Source organism: Balaenoptera ricei, chromosome 5 (assembly GCF_028023285.1).
Source record: "Balaenoptera ricei isolate mBalRic1 chromosome 5, mBalRic1.hap2, whole genome shotgun sequence".
Taxonomy (NCBI): Eukaryota; Metazoa; Chordata; class Mammalia; order Artiodactyla; family Balaenopteridae; genus Balaenoptera; species Balaenoptera ricei.
Genome location: NC_082643.1, coordinates 109,537,455 through 109,561,663, shown reverse-complemented (window position 1 = coordinate 109,561,663; position 24,209 = coordinate 109,537,455). Strand labels below are relative to the sequence as shown.

Here is a 24,209-nt window from a genome sequence, read left to right as displayed (position 1 = left end):
CCAGCATCTAAAACCTACCAAGGCTGTCTCCAGCCTTTGGTTAATATATGGCAGAAAATGAGGGCTTCTAATTAAATATAATTAGGAGGAAAACTGTTTCTTCTACAAAATCAACTACTATATTATAAAGCTATGAAACCAATTTGATTATTCATATCTCTTTTTCCTTCTATCAGACCTAAGAATAACAAGTTGACTTAACAGTGTTTCATCAGGTTAAGTTAAAACGAAAATTCTTGAGACTATCTATGAAAGAATATGTAATAACACATGGATATCTACACTATTTTACCATACATAATAATACTTTATCACATCTAGGCTGTAATGTACTCTTTTATGCTGGCTTTATTAGGAATTTTATTAGTATTTATATTATGACCATAATTATCTCAACTAGGCACTAGTAGTAATTACATGATGAAATTGGAAAATTTAAAATGAAGCTTTAGTGCATTAAAATGCACTAAAAATAATTTAAAATGCACAAATATAAATTTCTTTATATTTGATATTACTTAATTGAACTCTATACCTTGTAACACACTGATGATTTTTAAGTAACTAGATATACATTTTGAAACCAATTTTCTCTGGTAGATTCCCAGGGATGCACTGTCAATCACATCAGGCCTATGCTACAGTATTTTTCTATGGTCAGCGATTGATATCACTTTGAAATTTTTTCAAGCGAAATTATCTTGGCTACAGTCTATTATATTTGAGAACTGATCATTTATTTATTCCCACAAAGAAATGTAAGATCTTGGCCCTGGCAATGTAAACTCCTTGGCTCCCCTCCAGGTTGATATAGGGTGACAATTCTTGGACAGGTTAGATTCTTGGTTGGTGCTGATCTCTGGGGAAAGGCATTCAAAGTCCCTTTCTCCCAAGGAGATGGGGCACTTACTGGATTGGGGCCCTCTCCAGACACATCACGTTGAGCCTTTTTCTTTCTCTTTTTTTTTTTTTTTTTTTGAGAGAGAGAGATTCTCCTAGGGCATATGTACCCCAGAGTTTCAGGTTCCATTGCCAATGGAGCTTCAGGAGTGCATGAGGATTAACCTTTCCTCATATCCCAGTGAAAACAAGTTAAGTTTGTGTCTGGACAGTGACATGAGACTCTGCTTTGAGTCTATTCAGGCCTCAGTGGCTTATTTAAAGCAGCCCTCCATGAGATCCAGATGAACTAGAATAAAAACTAAGGGTCATTTGGGCTCCTTTGCACACCTATAACAATCAGGAGCTTTGGGGAAATGAGCACTGCTCAAAGATTTTGTTGTTCCTGGGCTCACTGGCCCTTATTCCATGTAACAGCATAAGCAGGATAAATGATTCCTGGAAGCAATGTTTGTGCCTCACCTCTTACCCCAAGTTATAATTTGCATGAAAATGAGTAAGTACATACAAAATGGTAATGACTTTCTATACTGATATTCAATGAATACAAAAATAATTAACTCATACAAAATTGATACAAAAAATTCTCCCACTGATTTCTTTGCAGAGTCTCCTAATACTGGATCCTAGGAGACACCTATCTGTATTCCATTCCCAATGCCTCTGGGTACCAACTCCATCAACTGCTGACTAATTTTTAAAATACATGGGCTGAAAAAAAAAAAAAGAAAAGAAAAAATATATGGACTAGCTTTGAATTAATATTACAGCAAACTTGACATTGTTAGAGATCTTAACTTGAAACTGTCTTTTGTCTAGCCTGGAATTGTCCACCCAAAGCCCTATACTATACAGTTCACCCATCACTGCTAGATATTCTGGGCTGAATCAAGCTGAGTCATCAGAAAGCTAAGCATGTATAACGTTTCTTAAGCTGCTTGTAAAATAGTTTTCTATGAACCGCAGTTCTAGAGTAAGGGCCTCTTCTTAGGTTGGAGGCTCTTCTATGGAACAGCTTTACAAAACCACCACTTGCTTCATGATAAAAACGTTGCTGTAGCCCCTTCCACTCCATCATTCAACCCCACTCTCTGAAGACCACATGAAAGTCTTTTTTCAGTACTATATGTGGGAAAAGCCATAATTTCCCCAAATAACTGGCTTGATTTTTCCCTAACAAACAACATGAATTATATAAGCAATGAAACTTCCCTTTTTCCTTTGGCTAGCAGAAGCTAAGAGCCAAATTATGAAACATAATTTAAATCCTATGGCTTACATATCTGCACTTATTAACTCACCTCCCAACATCTTACCTTTTACTCTATCCTTTTTCCTTCCTCTAGCCATTGTTAATTCTATCTTCCTATTTTACTGCATTCATTCCTGGAAGCCACTTCACATCCTTTCCCAAACAAGGTAGGGCATAAAAACATAGAAATAAATCCATTCTATTCGTTTTTTAAGGTATCTTCTAAGGAATCAAAAATAGAAAATGACTGAATGGAAGGTTTCCACTCTGTAATATTATCCATGATTTAATCGCCTTTAAGTTACATATTTTATATAAGAAAATCTATAAAAATAAAATGAGAGCTCTTCAACAATTGTACTTACATAAAATAGGATGACTATCTGTCCCATATCTGTATGTATATAACAGTGATGATGAATGTGTAAAGATATTCACTACAGCATATTTTGTAAAAACAAAATATTGAAAACCACCTAAATGTACATAAATAGGGGATTTTTAAATTAATTAATTTAAAATTAATTATGGTACATCCATATTTAAAAGATATGATACACCCATATTTAAAAGAATGAGTCAGGTTTACATGAATTGATAAGGACTAGCCTCCAAAATGTAACATTACATGAAAAAAGAAGGTACAGACTAGTTTTACATTGTGCCATCATTTTATGAACAAGGAAAATTTTTGAAATGCCTAGAAATCTCTGCAAAGATCAACAGGGAACAGTGGTGGCCTGCTGGAGGTTGGAACTAGGTGTCAGGAAAACAGAGAAGTTAGAAAGACTTACCTTCACTGCCTTCTCTCTCTCCCAATCTGGTTCTTTTAATTTTTAACTTATGCACGCATTTCTTAATTTTTAAAAATAAGATGACTTAAGATATAATTGGAATAAGGATTAGAGTAACTAATGGAAATGATATGCCCCTACAGTTTTGTTTTTTTTTTTTTACCCCTTTGGCGGCGCTGCGTGGCTTGTGGGATCTTAGTTCCCTGACCAGGGATTGAACCTGGGTCCTCGGCAGTAAAAGTACAGGGTCCTAACCACTGGATTGCCAGGGAACTCCCACCCCTAGAGTTTCAAAGTCACTTTTTAAAAGTATTTTGGTACAATAGTTTAGTATTTCCTGAAAATACTCATGTCATAGCAGGTGTCCCAAAAAACTTTATTCAGGTATCAAAATTCTACATACTTCTCCCTAACAGGTAATGGGTCTAGTAAAAAAGCAAACACTATATACATAGCTGTAAAAATTACGGCTGAACTATAAACATAATAAAAGGTCAACGAATTAAGCAATTCCTAAAAGAATGTATGAGTCTTTCTTATAAGTAAAAAGGACCTCATATCCATAAAGAGTAGACAACTGACAGGCAGGACGCCAGGTGGGGATCCTGGCTGATGGACAACCTCACCCCATCCTCCCAACCAGTTGCCTCTAGTCCAAGATTAAACAGATGAAAAATGGGGGCAGAGGGACCTTCACTGACTTGTCAGAGGGGTTTTTTGGGAAAGAGTAGGGATTAGAGCATCCTAGAGTCAAGCAACAGATCAGATTCTGGATGTGGAATTGCCAGAACCTTAAGTCAGTATTGCAATCCAGTCTTTCATTTACCTGCTTACTACCAAGGAAGAAACCACTGGCCACCTGGTCAAAATTACAACTGTATATGTCATTTGACCACATATAAAAGTTATCTTGCAGAACAATATTTGTTTCAATGTATGTTTAAGGTTGCTTATTTTAGAATTGTGTTAGCAAAAGATTAGAATCAACATAAATGTCCACCAATAAGAAACTGGTTAACAAATTATGGTATAGCCATACAGTGGAATGCTACACAGCCATAAAAAAGTAAGCAGGCTCTTCATGTGCTGATGATAAAGAAAGTCTTTCAAGATGCATTTTTAGGAAAGAGAAGGTAAAATGCTGTATATAGCATGCTATATATATATATATATATATATATATATATATATATATACAATACATAAGAATTTACCCATAAGTACGTAAAGTATTTCTGAAAGGTATACAAAGACCTGGTAACATTTATTGCTCTAAGGAGGGGTATTTGAGGCGATGAACGCATTTTCTCTTATAAAATATATAGTTTTAAAAGACTGATGGGAAAATTGTTAAGCCTGCACAAAATCGGTGGGAAAGGGGCAAAAGTGTCTGTTATGGTGGTGGGGGAGGGGAGGAGTGATGAGGATTAGACCATTATAACCCGTCTCTCGTTCCCTTTCATCTCCCCCGTGATGAAGGCGCAGCCCCTGTGATGAATATCTTCCATTACTCACTGAAGGAAACTGCAGGGAATCACTCAGCATCTCTGGATTCGCTTTAAAAGCATGCAGTTGATTCAACTGACTGAAAATGCATATAACATGAAAACCACCATTACAATTGCTACAGAAGGGGGTGTGGGAAGCACACCTACATTTTCCAAAGCTTATCAAAAAGTTTCCCAGTAGCAAAGTGCTGTTTCTGGGCTGGAAGCAGCTCCTCAGGACCAGGTGTACGCGCACGTGCGCTTTCAGGCAGCATCTCCTTGTGGCAGGTATTGGAGGGCAGATGGAGAAGCTGAACTTGCAGCCACTGAAGGGCTTCCCTTTACTTGACCTGACCTCCCAGCCTGAGAAGTGCTAAAATTTCTAGTCTGTAAAGGTTAAGACCTGCCCAGATTAATTTATGAGGGGATCTTAGGAAATTAGTAGCTCTCAACAGTATGATATAAAGATCAGTCCTAATGGGGGGAAAAAATGAAGGAACAAGGTAATTTCTGTGAACCTTAACTCTCAAGACGACACATACTCCAAAACTACCTACGGAAAAAGGTCAAACTTCTTCAACACTGATTCTAGTTTGGAATCTGCATTCCAAGACCACTTGAAGTCACCCAAAGTACATGCTGTTCTTAACCTTTTCATGGAAAGTGGTGGTTGGATAATCTTAATCAAAAAACTGACTTCCTAAGGATTTGGAGATTCAGGTTTAGCGCTGAAAGTAGTTATAAGATTGTCCACTGCTCTGCATTTATTCCTACCTCAAAAAATAAAACATGAGATTTTGCATTCTCACCCCTAAATTAGAGGAGGAAGCTGATAAACTTTAAGACAGTGAAGCGTGCTCAGCTCCATTAAGCTGGCCTGGGACCTGCTGGCAATCTGCACCACGGCTCTGAGCAGCACAACCTGCCTTGAGATTCCCAATTACTCCTGGAGCGCGTACGGTTGTATGGATGTAAGAAACTGCTTCATCTATAAAATTCTGATTCATGGCCAGTGGAGGTTGCCATAGTTGTTCACTGCTAATGGAAAGGCACTCACTAGGAATAGTAGGGGAACCCTATGTGTGGCCTTCAAAGTCACTTCCAATATTTCTTGTTTACTCTTAACTATTTTAAAGAAAGTACTCAAAATCCAAAAAATCAAAGAAGGGTGTAATCTATATACTTTTGTGACTAGGGACAGGAAATCAATGACCAACATAGGGAGCAAAAACTTAAAAATCATGTTCCTTTTAAGAGGCTGATTCCTGAACCCAGATATGAATAAGGAATGAAATATGAAATTTAAATGTTTCACTTACCAAATCAAAATTCTCTGCTTAAACTAATAACCATTTCATTTGAAATACAGAAATAAATAATTCAATGATTTGTTCATCATTTTTTCTAGTGGTCCACGATCATCAGCCATAACATACATTATCCAAGTGAAATTATACGACAACTCCAAAACAGTTTCAGAATGAATTACTGTTTCTCAGTCCTTAAGTTGCACTAACCTGTAAGTTTATCTAGCGCTGATAAAAATCCAGAATTTTCACTTTACATGGCAATTGTACAGTTGTAGCCTTTACTAACTTCAGAGAGGAGGGAGGAGAAAACAAGGTTTAGAACTAATAAAGCAAACTCTAGGAGTAGGTTTCACTTCTCACAAAAATCTCCAAAGAAACATAACAAAACACCTGCATTTTGCCTGGTCTTAAGGAAAAATGATCCAAAACCATCTTAATTTATATAAATTCTTTCAAAAACCACAAATTGCTCAATGACAGCCAAAGAACTCAGGAACTGAATAGCTTTGTTGAAACCTAGAACTAGTTGTATTTTGAGTTTTTCTTCATACCTTAACAAAGTGCTTTCAACAGAAACACTATTGTTATAGCCACAGATAGAGCCAAATGTCCAAGTAAACAGAAAGACAACCATACAGAAATGCAATATCTAGACCCTATATACCCTTTTCAATATTAAGGAAGTTCTCAGATGGGGTTTAGAGCTGCAGGGCACCTTAGAGATCCACTTGTAAAATAAGAAAACTGCAGCTGAGAAATGTTAAATAGCTAATCAGGTACAAAAGTCAGGGCTCCACTCAGCTGTCCCAAATTGTTTAGTGCTTTTAGTTAAGAACTGTTTCCACGGAATACATGGCTTTTTAAAATCAGGTATACAAACCCTGAGAAACCTTTATTACAGAGATCTCCACTTGGAGTAGAGAAATTGTTAAAATAATTAAAACGAAATGTGCCATTAACAAGATGGAAAAGTTAAGGAAGTTAAATAAAATAACTACAGAGCAAGAAACAAGTATTTTGTGATAATCTAAGTGATTAAGGTGCTGTGTGCTGTAAATATGGAAGCATCGGTGCGTTACAAACATATTAAGAAATTTTCCCTTTACAATCAAGAGCCATATCAATAGTCAATAAAGGTAAAGCCCAAGACGATTAACTGGAAAACCCAATTTTGAATTCTCAACGTGTAGAGATCTGTTTTTAAGTCAAGAACATAGAACAAAGAATCAAAGGATATTAAGAAGGTACGGGTATGATCTCTAAAAGAACAATGAAAACATAACCTGCCTATGTCTGGAATAGGTCATGCTTTCGCCAGCGGGGCGGGAATATTGGGTGGCAGAGGCGGGAATATTGGGTGGCACAGGCGGGAAGCAGAAGGACAGCTCCTGTGCCTGTTTGGGTAGCAGCTCTGGTCCTTCCTTCCTCAGTCCCAGAGGGAAGGGCGGGAAGTCTGGCTGAGCAGGGCTTTGTGGCTGGACTTGGTGAGGCAGGAGCGAGGCTGGGCAACGCAAGCCCCCTGCCATGTTCGTTGTCTTCTCCCAACAAGTCCATGGAAAGGGGGGCAGCAAGTGAAAATGAAATGCAGTATGTTTTGTGTAAATACATATACTCGACTCACACGAATATTGAGTCAATATGTCTCACGTATGCTCAACCAAATGGAAGTAAACACTCACCCAAGGGTCAGTGCTCTAGGGTGTGAGACCTGACAAGTAGTACGATGAGGGTATGGTCTCCCCCAACTTACACATCTTCTAAGGGATAAATTGGGAGCTTCTACATGCAGGTGGGAACAGTTTCCTTTTGCTTTGCTGTGCTGATTTGAAGGAAAATTCCAAAGTAAATCATTCAGAAAAACGAGAACCAGGGCACTTTTGCTAAGGAAGGGAGAATGCTCCTTATGGGAAAAAGAACTCTGAGATTATCTAAGGGTCAGGAAGGCAAAAACATTTTTCACATTAGATTTTCCAGAAGCTATTTGGAATTTTTATAGGTAATCCATTACCAGATGTAACTGTTAACGAATAGCAAGGTATTTTCCTTGAATAAATATAGTGACAAAGGTTTTAATTTCACAAAAGCTTTCTTTAAAAACTAATCAGGAGTTTTCCATTTGTCCCCTACAAGCCTCGTTTTGCCACTGTTCTTCCTTCCCACTCTGAGGTGACCTCCTCTCCCACATTCCTCTACCTGTTTACAGCAAAACAAAGACAGGGGGATCTCTGAACTGGCAAGAGACATTTGGACCATCTGAGGTTCTGCAAAAATAAAACACAGACAAGGAAGCATCCATCTTTGAACTCATTTTTACAACTCTGCCATCTGTAATATTAATGGTAAAGATCCATCTGGCCCTTTTTAGTTTAAAGGCATTTTGTTTTATTGCAACACAGAACCTTGGAACCATTTTTTTATTTCAGCAGTATAAATGCAAAAATGCATATATCATGCCTAAAGAACAAAGAATCTGATAGCATGGGTATGTCCCATCCCAGAACATTGTGTCAGTAGCAGTAGTCCTTTACATTTCTTTAATTTCATCAAACACACATAACAGTGTTTACTCTGTGCCAGGAGTAGTTTTACGCGCTTTACAAATCATAACTTACTTAAGCTGTGTTGTGGTCCTAGGAGGTATTGTACTATTTTAGATGCATTTTAGTGATGAGGAAAATAAAGCACAGAGGGATTGAATGACCTACTCAAGGTCACACAGCTAATAAGAGGTGGAACTAATTTAAACCCAGGCAATCTAGCTCGAGAGTCCACGTTCCCTCCATTATGCTGCCTCTCAAACTTCCACCAAATCTAAGGTAAACTGTGATTTGTGCAGGATCACCTTACGCATTTATTACCATTTCAGTAATTTACCTCATGCCATGTTGTAGCTTCCTCAGATTCAATAACAGGAAGGAAAAGATAAGTACTATCCAATACTATATTTGACCACTGTGCAGTCTTTTAGAAACAAAATGAAGGTATAGAAAATAACAGAATAGTGTCCCATATCTGCTGGGAAAGCTACTGTGCAGAAAGTGGAATGCTAGGAAATCACTTGGATGTTTAAGTTTTGTAATGCCACTGGACCTTTCAAAGGTCTTTACACTCATTCAAATTCAGAACTGCCAAGTCAGTGTATATTAGGGAAAATTTAATTCCAGGGTAAAGAGACATAAAACAGCTCCTAGAGGTTCCTTCTGGGGAATTCCGCAGTTGATGAACCTCTAAGAGATAGAGTTTTCTCCGCGGAATTCTTTTAGCACATCTGGCAGAGTGCAAATACACTCCTCCGCGTGCGTCTGCCGACTGCCCTGACACGCGGCCTTCGTGGAAGGTGTTCTCCACTGAGCTCAGGGCACTCTGCCAGGCGGACTTGTGCTGGGTGGGGCTGGCGGCCTGTGCACACCCAAAGCACTGCAACATTTGCTCTGGGAGTGTCCTGAAAATGAAGGCAGTGAAGGAGGAGGAAACTGTCTCCCTTCCTGCAAAGAAACTACTTATTTTTTATGCAGGAGAGGTGTGTGTATTGGGTCAAGAGAAGAATCCTCTCTTCACCCTTTGCTTATCAACACCGGATTGCTCTTCAAGTTCCACACCTGTGGCCTCCAGCTGGGCAAATACCTCTGGCCCTGTGGCATAAGACTTTATTTCACCAGGTACCATTCTTCTTTTTTGACCATCTTCCATTAAAAACAATGGGAATAGACTAACCAGTGGGGGCACAGAACCTTTACCTAGTTCTTTTGTTTACTGAAAACTGGAGTTACCACCATCTGCCTTTATAAAAAGCAGCAACGACCCAACTGTGCAAAAAGTCTGGCCCAGTGGCTTGCAGGGAGCAGGTAGACAAACTTTAGTCCCCTTTACCTTTCCGTCCCTAACCAGAGAGGTCAACCTGGGACTGTCACTCTCCCTCCTTCACAAAGGACAGGCATCACACACAGTTCTCAAAGACTGAAATAGCTGAGGGAGTGCCTAGCTTTCCAAACTGAAATTTACCTGATTCCTCATCCTGCCAGCACTTCTCTAAGGCAGGCTCCTACCTTTCCAGCTCCAGACTTAACTATCCTTCCCTCTTTCTCTAAGCCCCTTTCTCATCAGCAGTAAACACTGGGATATATGGCACCCAACTCAGTTCCCACTATCTAACCAGACATGCCAACCTCGTGCTCCAAAGATATCCCAGAAATTTACTTGATAGTTTGTGGATCCTTTTGTTAGGGGGAGTGGGATAAAATTTTAAGATCCAGATAAAATGCTGGGAATGAATTTCTCAAAATACTGGGATGTGGCTCTGATTTCTACCATTAAAATATCCATTTGTGATCATGTAAAATTAAAAATCAGTGTTCTGATTGGGCACTTATTACAGGATGTTGATTACTCATGGAACTTAAAGGTGATGGGTTTTTTCCCAGAGGTATTATTGGATTATACTGGGTGGTCCATTTAGAAGCCAGTCAATACAATCTCACTTCAAAAAAAAGATTTACAAATAGGCCACTTTATACAACAGCCATGGTTTAAGGAATTTATAAGTGCTATAAGGTTCAGAGTTTATTTAGTGTAAATACAGTCTAGACTCATGATCTTACCCACACCTCAGAGCCCAGAGCAAAGAAAAGAGTAAGCCTGATGGGAAAACAAGAGCTGGAAGTATGGGGGACAAAAGCTCAAAGGAGCATCCTAGGTGGCTCTCTGTGAATAACAAAACTGGCACCTTCCTACAGGTGGCTCAGGTTGGAAAGGGGCAGAATAAGAGGTCAGGGACTGCAGACTCTGTCAGAACCACACCACCAAGCCTTGCTCAGGAGTGAGCTCTCCGACGTGCAGAGCGAAGCCATGACGGACGGTGGACGGCCCGCCCTCAAAGGAAGCTGAAGTCCCAGGGGTGATACTCACGCTGACACTGTCCCCAGGACCGGCGGGCCCAGGCCCAGCAGCAGTCAATCCTCCCACCATAACGACACAGGCCAATGGATGACACTATTTGCCTGGGCCACCTACCAAACAAAAAGATTCGAATTAAATAAAGACACTTTTCGAAATTAAAAATAATTTCCTCTTTGTTATTACTTTAGAAAAAAATTTTAATCACACCCAACAATTTTCTATGGACTTCTTCATGCCTGAAGAAATAAAACAATCACACACCTTCAGGGAAATAGTTCTGCCATGATCTAATTTCAAACATCAGACAAACGCAGATACAACCACCCAAGAGTGGGGGGGTGGGGGGGTGGGGGGGTAAGGGAGGGGAAGATCCTTTCTTACAAGGAAAGAGCGCCAGCTAAAACCAAGAATTCTCAAGGCTGCCACTCACAGGATGGTTTCTTAAGCTTGAAATAAAAGATTCCTCAAAGGCCCACACCTGTTCCTGAGAGGAAAGTCAGTTTTGACTGATAACATCTTAAACTGAAAAGTATTAAATAAGACATGTCAAAGCAGAAAGAAAAAATTTTTCTGCCTTATATAACAGGTACATGTGGGAAGGAGAAGGAAAGGAGGTTTCTCAAAATCAAATGAAACAGAACTCTTTTCCAGATATGACTCTTCTTCAGAAAAAGTTCCCAGAAAAAAATGTACTTGAGAAAGAAGACTAAATAAAACCAAGGAGAGTTTAAAGTGTAGCTAACATCTTAAGTGTCCTTGTGGTTTGAAACTTTCCTGCATCAACGATTCGTGTTACCGTCCTCTCTAATGTAAATAAGGACTAAAGCAAGCACTCGATTTCAGGATAAGATTTACTACCGGATTCCACTTTGGCACCTTATTTGGTAAATCGGTTCGTTGTTTAGATTCACGCCTACCTCAATGACATTTTCCCCCTAGAGGATCAATTTTTTAATTGTCTGTTTTAGACATCTTTTTAAGGCTGTATGGAAATCTTATGCATAATCATGTGATGTATTTCTTGTTGCAAATATGTGTGCAAGAAACGCACAACAGACCCGAATGTGGGCAAATTATTACTTTAATAAAAAAATAAAACAGCCTCTGGCCGCTACCCACGTTTTTTTTAGTTCCCTAATCTTTTCAGTTCCCCTTCCTTTCATCTCTCCCTTAGGCCCCCAAGCCCAAAGGACAAATAACCACGAACTTTCCATTTCCTCCAACCAGGTGGTAAACAAGAGGCTGCGCTTCTTCTCTTCAGCGCTCCACTGGCTTCCCTCCGTTCCTTCCAGGTACAAGAAAACCAATCAATCGTGGAATTGATTCGTTCCAAGATTGCAGGAAAAACAGGTGCGGCAGTCTTTCCGGCTGCGCGGGGGCGGGAGTGTGGGTGCCGATCGTTGCCTGAGGGCGACTGCAGGGCGGTGTGACCCAAGTTAAAAACTCTCCTGGATGCTCCTGCCTAGTTTCTGCGCAAGCAGCAGCGAGCGGCGCTCGGGGCGAGTCTGGTCTGCAATTGCACCGAGGTGGGGAAACCGAGCACGCCCTCCCGACACACACACACACACACACACACACACACACACACACACACACACACTCGCGGGAGACGATCCGGCGGCAGGGAAGAGGGCTCCGCGCGCAGCGGCGGGAGGAGCGGCTGAGTGACAGCGGAGCGGAGCAGAGCCTTGGGTTGTTGGAACCTGTCAGAGCACGCAGCAGTCAGGCTCACCCTGAGTCTCGGGAGCTGTGCATGCGTACAGACACACAGACACCACACAGACACACGCACGCACGCACGCAGAGTTCCCCCACCCCCGCCAAGAAAACCAAGAGGGGAGGCAAACAGGTCCCCCCCGGAAGCCCAGTCGCTTCCTCTTCCCCACCCTTTGTGTGAGCAGCCCTGACAGCTCCTAGCCGGGATTTGGTCCCGGCCACCTGGAAGTTCCCCACCGCAGAGCTGTCTAAATCAAGAGCGAGAGTTTCCCAGCCAAGGGATGTCCCGCGCGTCACCTCCTCCGGGGCGGCTAACCCGCGCCCTCAGAACCCAGACGCCCGGCTCCAGCCTCCCTTCTCTCCCAGCCCTCTTTACCGAGCCGGGGGGTGGGCGGCTCGCGCCGCCGCGCAGCCTCTCCCGGGGAGCCGCGGCGGGGTTCCCGGACGCGCAGGGGGCGCGCCCTCCAGGCCTCGGGCAGCCACTGGTAGAGAGGGCGGCTCGACGGCTCTCCTCCCGCCGAGGCTGCGCGGTGGCCCAACTTCTGGACCGAGAGCAGAGAGGGGGAACCCCAGGGCGGTGTGAAATTAGCGCTGCATGGAGCAGGAGAGGGCGCCCCGGGGGCCGACTCACCTCCCGTCGAACTCCGCGGCCGCCTGCAGATAGAGCGAGGACCCGAGCACCAGCGCCAGGAGGAAATCCATGGTGGGCGGCTCAGCTGCGCGCGGCGAGCAGGTTGGGGGTGCTGGGCTCGCAGGAGAGGCGCGCTCGGCTCCCCCGGGGAGCTGCGGCAGCCGGGAACCCCTGCGGCCGCCGCGGCTACTGCTGCCACTCTCGGAGGAGAGCGGCGCGGCGCGCAGCCGGAGCAGGTCTGCGCGCGGCGTCCCGGGCCCCCTCCGGCTCCCTCCGCGAGAGGGGAGGTGCTGCAGGGGAAGCTGCGCCGCCTGCGGGGAGGGGCGGGGGGCGCGCGTGCGCCCGACTAGCCGCTCTCGGGGCCCCGGGTGAGGGGTGAGGGTGCTCGGCCCGGCTGCGGGAAGCTCGCGGGCGGGGGCGCCGCGGGAGGGCAGCGTCTCTTGGGGACCAGCCAAGCGGGGTGGGCGCCAGGCTGGGAGGAAAGTTGCGAGCCTGGCCTGGGCTGGGGAGAGCGGGGTGCTCGGCAGGAAAGTCAGAGCCGGGGAGGAAAGGGGCCCGGGCCGGAGGTGCGCGCTCCGCGGGTTCCTTCCGAGCAGGTGGTGATCGAAGGGGCGAGCCGCAGCTTTCACCGGAGGGCGAAGTCCAAGATGAGAGAGGTTTGTGGGACTGGAGCTGAGCAGTGTCTGCATGTAGTGAAACCGCAGCACGACTTGGACAAATTAGCAAAGGCAAACTCAGGGAGTTTGCTTCTCCCGCAGAGTTGGCAGAGGCAGATTTTTAAAAATTTTGTAACCAAGCGAAAGAAATGCTTGGCTTCTTTTTCGAGTTTTGAAGAAGAGACGTGCAGACTGTTTCCATCTCTGCCAGCTCAACAATGAGCGCATTAGAAGGAGAGCGACGGCTGCCCCTTTAGGGGCACGTGTCCCCCGGAGAGGGAGGGCGGTTACTACTTAGCAGTCCTGTGGTGCCCGATACTGTGGAGATCATTTAGAAAACCATTTTGAACCATCATTGCTCTGTTATTGCAGAGTAAAATGTATTATAAAAGGACTGTGTTCAAATGAAAACACTCAGTGATTAACCTAAAATGCACGTTAAAACATCAGTCCAATCAAGTCACCTCTCTTCCCAAGCCCTACCCGGAATAACTGCCCAGGCCGGTGATCTGGTCTCCCATACCTCTCCTCTAATCCATGGCCTCCGTGCCTTTCTCCCACACTCCAGGCATGCCCCTTGCCTCGGGCCGTTAACTGTTACTTCTGCCTGGACCCAGATATCGGCATGGCTCCCATTCTCACTTCAGTCTTTGCTCATATGTCACCTCTTTGTGGAGACGAACCTTGACCACCCTATTTAAAATTGCAACCTGTCCCTGCCTGTTCTAATTTGTCTTTTCTCCAAAGCACTCATCTTCTAGTTTCCTATATAATTTGCTTATTTCTTGTTTTGCATGTCTTCTTTCTGCTAGAATGCAAACTCTACAAGGGCAAGTTTCTTTGTTTAGTGCCTGGCATGTAGTAGGTGCTCATAAATGTTTACTGAATGAGTTTGTTACGTTACAAACTCCCCGCCCCATCTTTATTGTTTTTTTGAGATTTCTCCAACTTTAAATTTTTAATGGAAAGTTCTGTGGCAGAGGGACCTCATTATCTCAATCTCTTAGTGTGTATAAACACAGGAATTTTCTGCAAGAAAAGGAAAAATAATGGTTTCAAGTTAAATGACTCTTTGATTTCCAAGTTGTTTTCTGTTAGCAAAACAAGTTTCTATTTTAATCTCAGGAAATATCCATTCCATTTCAGGCTTGGGACATTATTTTAGGCAAACAGCTTGGTGTCATCCATTTCAGATCTTTCTAAAAACGTAGGAGTCAAAATATTTTTTCTGCAGAAAATCAAATTTTTGTAAGTGTAATGTAGGCCTGGTTCCAGGTTCCAGTGGCTGCTTCTTAGCCATTTTCTTTGTTTCTAGGTTCCTGGCTTGAGCAATGGATGATTAGAGAGAAAGGGGCCAACCTACAGGCTAAAAACTGGAGATGGAACAAAAGGAGGATGAGTGGTAGGTGAAAATAGGACAAATGTCTGGAGTAAGTGTGTAATACACCCTCTGCCTATCTCTTCTTTTTTTTTCCATATATTTTCTTTGGCCTAGAAAACACTCAATTCATCTTCCTTCTTCTTCTTCTTCTTCTTCTTTTTTTTTTTAAGTTTTATTGGAATATAGTTGATTTACCATGTTGTGTTAGTTTCAGGTGTACAGCAAAGTGAATCAGCATCTTCCTTCTTCATAGGGACACTCTCCACTTACCGTTTGGGTACAAGCTTAGCTGACAGTTACCCAAGAAGGAAGCCTTTGTGATTTTTCGCGTGCCTGGGACTCCTGTGGCATGTGCTTCTATAGCCCTATGCGTCCCCTAGAGTAACTCTTTTTTTTTTTTTTTTTTAAATTTTTATTTATTATTTATTTATTATGTTTATTTTTGGCTGTGTTGGGTCTTCGTTTCTGTGTGAGGGCTTTCTCCAGTTGCGGCGAGTGGGGGCCACTCTTCATCGCGGTGCGTGGGCCTGTCACTATCGCGGCCTCTCTTGTTGCGGAGCAGAGGCTCCAGACGCTCAGGCTCAGTAGTTGTGGCTCACGGGCCCAGTTGCTCCGTGGCATGTGGGATCTTCCCAGACCAGGGCTCGAACCCGTGTCCCCTGCATTGGCAGGCAGATTCTCAACCACTGCGCCACCAGGGAAGCCCTAGAGTAACTCTTAATGTACTGTGGTGGAACTACTTCTCTAATCAAATGTAGTTTCCCTCGAGACACTAATCTAACCAATAGGAGGGCAAGGGCAGTCGTCATTGTATCCCTTGCGCCCAGCACGATGCCTGGCACAAGGCTTAAATTCAGCAAATATTAAATAGATCGCATTGGGTTGGATTAAATTCTGCCTGGTGAACTTTAGCTTCTCCCTTGAGTCAGCCATAGCTAATTATATCAGTCTTTGTTGAATCATGGAGTGAGGAGACTCTAAAGGAATTCCAAGGTCTAACTGGGTAATCTGCTGCCATTATGACCACCCGTGCCCATTCCAAAAAAGAGGTGGAGTTCCTATGGGAGTGACATTTCACTATCTCAGTCTTAAAAACAAACAAGAGGACTTCCCTGGTGGTCCAGTTTTTAAGATCCACCTTCCAATGCAGGGGATGTGGAACAATCCCTGGTCAGGGAACTAAGATCCCACATGCTGAGGGGCAACTAAGCCCACGTGCTCTAGAGCCCGCGTGCCGCAGGGAAAGATCCTGCGTGCTGCAACTGAGACCCAATGCAGCCAAATAAATAAATAAACAAAATAAGAAAGAACCATACCAAACAGCTTTTAGCAATATCTGTACTTTTCCAGTAGGACAACGTTTTGGTTAGGTTTCATACCAGATAATGCCACCTTGCAAGGAGTAATCCCAATTTCCTTGCACACAAATAATCATCTATCACTGGCCACAATGTAATACAGATAAATGGCAAAATAGAGCTAAGCGAACACAACTTCCAATACCTGGGAATCAGAAGCTCTTAATTATTTAGTCTTTTTTTTTTTTTCCCCAACAAATATTTATTGAGAGCCTACCCTGTATTGGCCATTTCTAGGTGCTAGGACTTCAGCAACAAGACAAAGTCATGCCCCGAAAGAGCTTGCACTGCACTGGAGGAGCAAGACAATATGTGCTATAAAGAGAGGGTAAAGGTGTAAATAGAGTAAAGGAAGGATAAGGTGATAGAAAGAGATGGGCTGTGATTTTAGGTGGAGTGATTTGGTCACCTCTGGGAGATGACATTTGAGCAGAGTCAGGATAAAGTGAGGGTGTTGGGTAGCGGTAGTGTTCGGGCAAAGGAGAGAGAAAATGTGTTTTCTCTACCAAGTTCTCATAGTCCGTGTCGTGCAAGCTGTTAAGCAAGCGATTGCTTCTCCTGTCCCATATGCGGCCGTGACACAGGGACAGGGCTACTGCTTCAAAAAGTCCTGTTAAGAAAAGAGAAGGATGAGGAACACACAGCTGCTCATTCGCGGCAGTTCTGGCCCCAGGTGAGCAAGAATCACGGAGATGCTCTTCTCTGGCAGCAGAGGGAGGAGCAGACAATCAGGTCACCCCTGCTTCTACTACCTTGTCCATTCATCCATCCTCTAGGGCCACATCAGAAGTGACTATTGGAGCATATGCCTTCCTTGGGGACTGTACATCACTGACAGTTCTTTTTCTACTGGTACAGATTTGAAGGCCTGAGTGTTGCTTTTAAGGAGCTAAGAGAGACAGCACATTTTCAGGCCAGACTCATGGTTTCTGTGGCTTTAAGATCTCCTTAAAACCCTAATAGACTTCTGATCTAATTGCTTCCAGTCAGTTCCTTGTGCAGATAACATAACCAAAGTCTTTTCCAGTCCTAGTTCTTAAGCCTGCTTTATTTCTTTGATTCCTCGTGTCCATACCTTACTCTTTCATCTTAACGGAGGCCCCCTTGAGGCTAGCTCAAATTATAGGGTTGTTGGGGAGGGCCACACCCGTACCCTGATCCTGGCCACAGGGATCAGATATATATTTATATTAATGTTCAGGGCCTAAAAGCAGTTGTCTTTTTCAACCCTGGGAGGCCCGAAATTTCTGGACATTCTCATTTCCTGCCATTTCTGCTTGTAAAACAGCCAGTTCTTGCCTGAGCCCATCCCCTTCTTAAGATACCTTATAAAAGCAACAAGGAGCAGCAAAGATACTAACATTCTCATTTTCTATAATGATATTCCTTTTATCTGGATATATACTGTACCTTCCAAGTGAGCATAGTAATAATTGTACAAAATAACATGTGTCACAAGCTTTCCAGCCTACACACAGCAGCTGTAGCTATACCACAATCAGAGCATACCACCCCTTCAAAGAACAATTCTAATACTATTTAAATTCTTCTAAAGTATCAAAAAAGAAATGCTTACGAATTATTCCTGAGAAGTCGTTGATATCTACACCTGAAAAAATAGCCTTTTCATATGTGCACAAACATACACACATATACAGATACGAATAGCAATGCAAAAGCCCTAAATAAATGATTAGTAAGTACAATCTAGGAATATACTAAAAGAATCCATTACAGTCAAGTTGACAGAAACCTCTATGTGGGTAAACGGTTAACAAAATCCTTTCCCATTCTTCATGAGAATTTGACCTTATGTTAACTTTTTAGCATTGTTCCCCTGGCAACCTGATAAGGTGATTTGTGAACTGTGTAGCTATGTGGCTGGTAAAAATGGACCCCTGATTGGTAAACTGCATTTAGACAGGGAGAACCAAATATGCCAGATGGCAAACCATAGCTTTGGAACAACCTGAGTTCAGTGACTGCACATGTCCCTTGCAGAGACTGGACACTAGGCCAATAGGGTTGTCACAAAGATGGAACTGAAGGTGGATAACCACTGGTTGAATCTGCAAATGTGGGAACCGGATAAGAGAGGGCCAACCGTACTACACCATTTTTTATTTAAGGAGCTTGAGCATCTGTGGATTTTGGTCTGCGTGGGGGTCCTGGAACCAATCCCCTGCGGATATGGAAGGACAACTGTACTTACTGTCAGTGATTCTCATCCATCTTCAAGTAATTCTGCAAAGACAATGGAAGACTTTATTTGATAGGCCTTCAATTCTATTTTAATATCACTGGAAGAATTGAAATAGGCATGAATGGCTGACCAACACATTAGAAAGCAGTTTCAAGAATTATGAAATAAGTTATGTTTAGTCTCTTACCTTTCAGCTGTTTTAAATTTGTATCTTAATGATCTGATACAAATTTAAAAAATTTTTCTTCATGTTTTTATGTATAAAAGTAGAAAGATTCTTCTTCACTGACAATAAATTTTTAGTATCACAAAACCAAGAGTGGTACCACTAGCCAGCTTCTTTAACACATTACTCCTAATATCTTTGGCTTAACACAATTCAGTTCCTTTCATTAGTGCAAAATTGTAATGCAAGTTGGACAGCTCTCCTAAGAGATCCTTTGCAAGTGGCTATTCAGGCAGCTGGCCTCCTTCCATCCTGTGATTTTATCTTCCTGGAGTTCTCCTGTAGCCACGTGGCCAAGGGAGAGAGAGAGCCCAGGCAATTACACCTGGGGGGTTTGTGGCATTCCACTGGCCACTACCTAGTTACATGGCTCCAATTTAACTAAAAGAGAATTTGGAAAATATATTTTTCCAGTGTGCCAAGGAGGAAAATGAAAACTTTTAATTGAATATCTAGCATTGTCTTTGCCGTAGCCTCAAGAAATCAGTAAACTTAGTATTTAATTATTGCCAGAAAGAAAACTTAACACTAATTATGACATCACTGAAAAATCATTGTACTTGAAAATCATTCTCCAAAATTCACTTAGTCTATGATTTTCATCATACAGTAAGTCAATATGTTTATTTGGTAATTCTTAACGTATAATTCACCCAATTAAATTAGGTAAATTGTGTAAAGTACCTAGTCAAGCACATGGTACATGTAATAAGTGCTCAACAAATACTGATTGGTTTTACTGCTGGGAATTAAATGCTTCTCTAAGATTTTTCTGTGTCTAAGACAGGCAACTGTAAACACTTGCCTGAACATCTTCTATGCCTAAACCAGCTCTGACAATGCTGTGTTGTGAATCTCTAATCTCAATTTAGCTTTTATCAAAGTATTTGAGGAAATTCAAAGTTGCCTAAAATACTCTTGCATCTCACTGCCACACAGGGGAAGTACTAGTTAAGCTTTTCACCTTTCATAATAAACTATCAACCTACTCTTCTGGTCTCTAAAGCATGGATCTGTTCTCAAACAACATGGAAGACTAATTCTTTAGGCAAAACTTTAGCGCTTATAAAAATCCTTCTTAAAATAAATGATATTTATGGAAGCCAACCTAGATAAGGGGATGTGCTATCTAACAATTCCTCTGGATTTCCCAAATATTAACCTTGGATCAAGTTAGTCTCTTGGAACTTAACTTAGAACCTGGAAGATTCTTCTCTTACTAAGTTGGACCTACAGCTTAAATGAGATTATTATAAGATATAGTTAAATAAGATCTTCACCTGCACTTTCTGGAAGATTGTTGTGGATGTTGTCTGATGTATCTGTTTTGATCCCATAAAGTAATTTCTTATAGAATTTCAGGCCAATAAAAATTTTGTTTCTTTGGAGAAAATTTTACGTCTTCTATTTTCTGATGAACACTTACTATATCAAGTTTCCCTTTTAAAAGTGGCTTCCAGAAAACTATGGAGACAGCAAAAAGATCAATGATTGCCAAGTGTTAATGCGGAGAAGGGGATGATGAGCAGAGCACAGAGAAATTTTAGAGCAGTGGAACAATTCTGTGTCATATGGTGATGGTGGGGATGCATGCCATTATACATTTGTCAAAACCCATAGAATGTACAATACCAAGAGTGAACCCTAGTGTAAACTACGGACTTTGGGGCTTCCCTGATGGCGCAGTGGTTAAAGAATCCACCTGCCAATGCAGGGAACACGGGTTCAAGCCCTGGTCCGGGAAGATTCCACATGCCGTGGAGCAACTAAGCCTGTGTACCACAACTACTAAGCCACAACTACTGAAGCCCGCACACCTAGAGCCCGTGCAGCACAACAAAGAGTAGCCCGCACTCGCCGCAACTAGAGAAAGCCTGCACGCAGCAACAAAGACCCAACACAGCCAAAAATAAATAATTTTATTAAAAAAAAACTATGAACTTTGGGTGATTATAATGTGTCAGTGTAGGTGCACTGATTGTAACAAATGTACCACTTTGGTGGGGGATGTTGATAATGGGGGAGGCTGTGGGTGTGTGGGAGCAGGGGAGTGTGTGGGAAAACTCTGTACCTTCCATTTAATTTTGCTGTGAATCTAAAACGCCTCTAAAAAATAAATCTATTAAAATTTGTTTAAAAGAAAGGGTTTATATATCTTACCATTAATTTTCCCCAATAATTTAAATTTCATATGGCAGTTGTGTTTAATGTTATTTACTTTAAATTATGGACAATTAAAATTTTCATGTAAACTTGGAGGATAAATAAATAAATAAATAAATAAATTCATATATATTTTCTAAAGTGTCTACCAGGAAGCTCTGAGTTAAATTCTTTCTTTTCTTTTTTTAAATTTAATTTATTTATTTATATAGCAGGTTCTTATTAGTTATCTATTTTATACATATTAGTGTATATATGTCAATCCCAATCTCCCAATTCATCCCACCACCACCACGACCCCCGCCCTCCGCTTTCCCCCCTTGGTGTCCATACGTTTGTTCTCTACATCTGTGTCTCTATTTGTGCCTTGCAAACCAGTTCATCTGTACTATTTTCTAGATTCCACATATATGTGTTAATATACTATATTTGTTTTTATCTTTCTGACTTGCTTCACTCTGTATGACTGTCTCTAGGTCCATCCATGTCTCTACAAATGACCCAGTTTCGTTCCTTTTTAATGGCTGAGTAATATTCCATTGTATATATGTACCACATCTTCTCGATCCATTAGTCTCTCGATGGGCATTTAGGTTGCTTCAATGACCTGGCTATTGTAAACAGTGCTGCAATGAACATTGGGGTGCATGTGTCTTTTTGAATTATGGTTTTCTCTGGGTATATGCCCAAGTAGTGGGATTACAAGGTCATATGGTATTTCCATTTTTAGTTTTTTAAGGAACCTCCATACTCTTCTCCATAGTGTCTGGGGAATTTACATTCCCCCCAACAGTGCAAGAGGGTTCCCTTTTCTACACACCCTCTCCAGCATTTGTTGTTTGTAGATTTTTCTGATGATGCCCATTCTAACCGGTGTGAGGTAATACCTCATTGTAGTTTTGATTTGCAGTTCTCTAATAATTAGTGATGTTGAAGAGCTTTTCATATGCCTCTTGGCCATCTGCATGTCTTCTTTGGAGAAATGTCTATTTAGGTCTTCTGCCCATTTTCTGATTGGGTTGTTTGTTTTTTTAATATTGAGCTGCATGAGCTGTTTATATATTTTGGAGATCAATCCTTTGTCCCTTGATTCATTTGCAAATATTTTCTCCCATTCTGAGGGTTGTCTTTTCGTCTTGTTTATGGTTTCCTTTGCTGTGCAAAAGCTTTGAAGTTTCATAAGGTCCCATTTGTTTACTTTTGTTTTTATTTCCATTACTCTAGGAGGTGGGTCAAAAAGGACCTTGCTGTGATTTATGTCAGAGTGTTCTTCCTATGTTTTCCTCTAAGAGTTTTATAGTGTCTGGTCTTACATTTAGGTCTTTAATCCATTTTGAGTTTATTTTTGTGTATGGTGTTAGAGAGTGTTCTAATTTCATTCTTTGACATGTAGCTGTCCAGTTTTCCCAGCACCACTTATTGAAGAGACTGTCTTTTCTTGATTGTATATCCTTGCCTCCTTTGTCATAGATTAGTTGACCATAGGTGCGTGGGTTTATCTCTGGGCTTTCTATCTTGTTCCATTGATCTATGTTTCTGTTTTTGTGCCAGTACCATATTATCTTGACCATTGTAGCTTTGTAGTATAGTCTGAAGTCAGGGAGTCTAATTCCTCCAGCTCTGTTTTCTTCCCTCAAGATTTCTTTGGCTATTTGGGGTCTTTTGTGTCTCCATACAAATTTTAAGATTTTTTTGTTCTAGTTCTGTAAAACATGCCATTGGTAATTTGATAGGGATTGCATTGAATCTGTAGATTGCTTTGGGTAGTATAGTCATTTTCACAATATTGATTCTTCCAGTCCAAGAACATGGTATATCTCTCCATCTGCTTGTGTCATCTTTGATTTCTTTCATCAGTGTCTTATAGTTTTCTGAGTACAGGTCTTTTACCTCCTTAGGTAGGTTTATTCCTAGGTATTTTATTCTTTTTGTTGCAATGGTGAATGGGATTGTTTCCTTAATCTCTCTTTCTGATCTTTTGTTGTTAGTGTATAAGAATGCAAGAGATTTCTGTGTATTAATTTTGTATCCTGCAACTTTACCAAATTCATTGATTAGCTCTAGTAGTTTTCTGGTGGCATCTTTAGGGTTGTCTGTGTATAGTATCATGTCATCTGCTAACAGTGACAGTTTTACTTCTTCTTTTCTAATTTGTATTCCTTTTATTTCTTTTTCTTCTCTGATTGCTGTGACTAGGACTTCCAAAACTATGCTGAATAATAGTGGTGAGAGTGGACATCTTTGTCTTGTTCTTGATCTTAGAGGAAATGCTTTCAGTTTTTCACCATTGAGAATGATGTTTGCTGTGGGTTTGTCATATATGGCCTTTATTATGTTAAGGTAGGTTCCCTCTATGCCCACTTTCTGGACAGTTTTTATCATAAATTGGTGTTGAATTTTGTCAGAAGCTTTTTCTGCAACTGTTGAGATGATCATATGGTTTCTATTCTTCAATTTGTTAATATGGTGTATTGCATTGATTGATTTGCATATATTGAAGAATCCTTGCATCTCAGGTATAAATCCCACTTGATCATGGTGTATGATCCTTTTAATGTGTTGTTGGATTCTGTTTGTTAGTATTTTTTGAGGATTTTGGCATCTATATTCATCAGCAATATTGGTATGTAATTTTCTTTTTTTTAAATATCTTTGTCTCGTTTTGGTATCAGGGTGATGGTGGCCTTGTAGAATGAGTTTGGGAGTGTTCCTTCCTCTGCAATTTTTTGGAAGAGTTTGAGAAGGATGGGTGTTAGCTGTTCTCTAAATGTTTGATAGAATTCACCTGTGAAGCCATCTGGTCCTGGACATTTGTTTGTTGGAAGATTTTTAAACAGTTTCAATTATATTACTTGTGATTGGTCTGTTCATGTTTTCTGTTTCTTCTTCGTTCAGTCTTGGAAGGTTATACCTTTCTAAGAATTTGTCCACTTCTTCCAGGTTGTCCATTTTATTGGCATAGAGTTGCTTGTAGTAGTCTCTTATGATGCTTTTATTTCTGCGGTGTCTGTTGTAACTTCTCCTTTTTCGTTTCTAATTTTATTGATTTCAGTCCTCTCCCTCTTTTTCTTGATGAGTCTGGCTAAAGGTTTATCAATTTTGTTTATCTTCTCAAAGAACCAGCTTTTAGTTTTATTGAACTTGGCTATTGTTTTCTTTGTTTCTATTTCATTTATTTCTGCTCTGAGCGTAATGATTTCTTTCCTTCTGCTAACTTTGGGTTTTGTTCTTCTTTC

At 41.4% G+C, this 24,209-nt stretch overlaps 1 protein-coding gene across 4 annotated transcripts in view; it reads right to left on the bottom strand.

Moving 5' to 3' along the window:
- The window catches only part of NPNT (nephronectin), a 72,336-nt gene extending 59,061 nt beyond the window's left edge, over nt 1-13,275 (bottom strand). Inside the window, exons 1-2 of one of the 4 annotated variants that reach the window (XM_059923370.1) lie at nt 12,987-13,275; nt 10,649-10,749 (exon numbers count right to left, since the gene is read on the bottom strand). In XM_059923370.1, coding sequence (XP_059779353.1) covers nt 10,649-10,749; nt 12,987-13,057 — 172 coding nt within the window. In that variant the 5' untranslated portion in view covers nt 13,058-13,275. The remainder of the gene's footprint in view (nt 1-10,648; nt 10,750-12,986) is intronic. The other 3 variants (XM_059923371.1, XM_059923373.1, XM_059923374.1) reach the window with 3 other exon arrangements.
- Between the last annotated feature and the right edge of the window lie 10,934 nt (nt 13,276-24,209).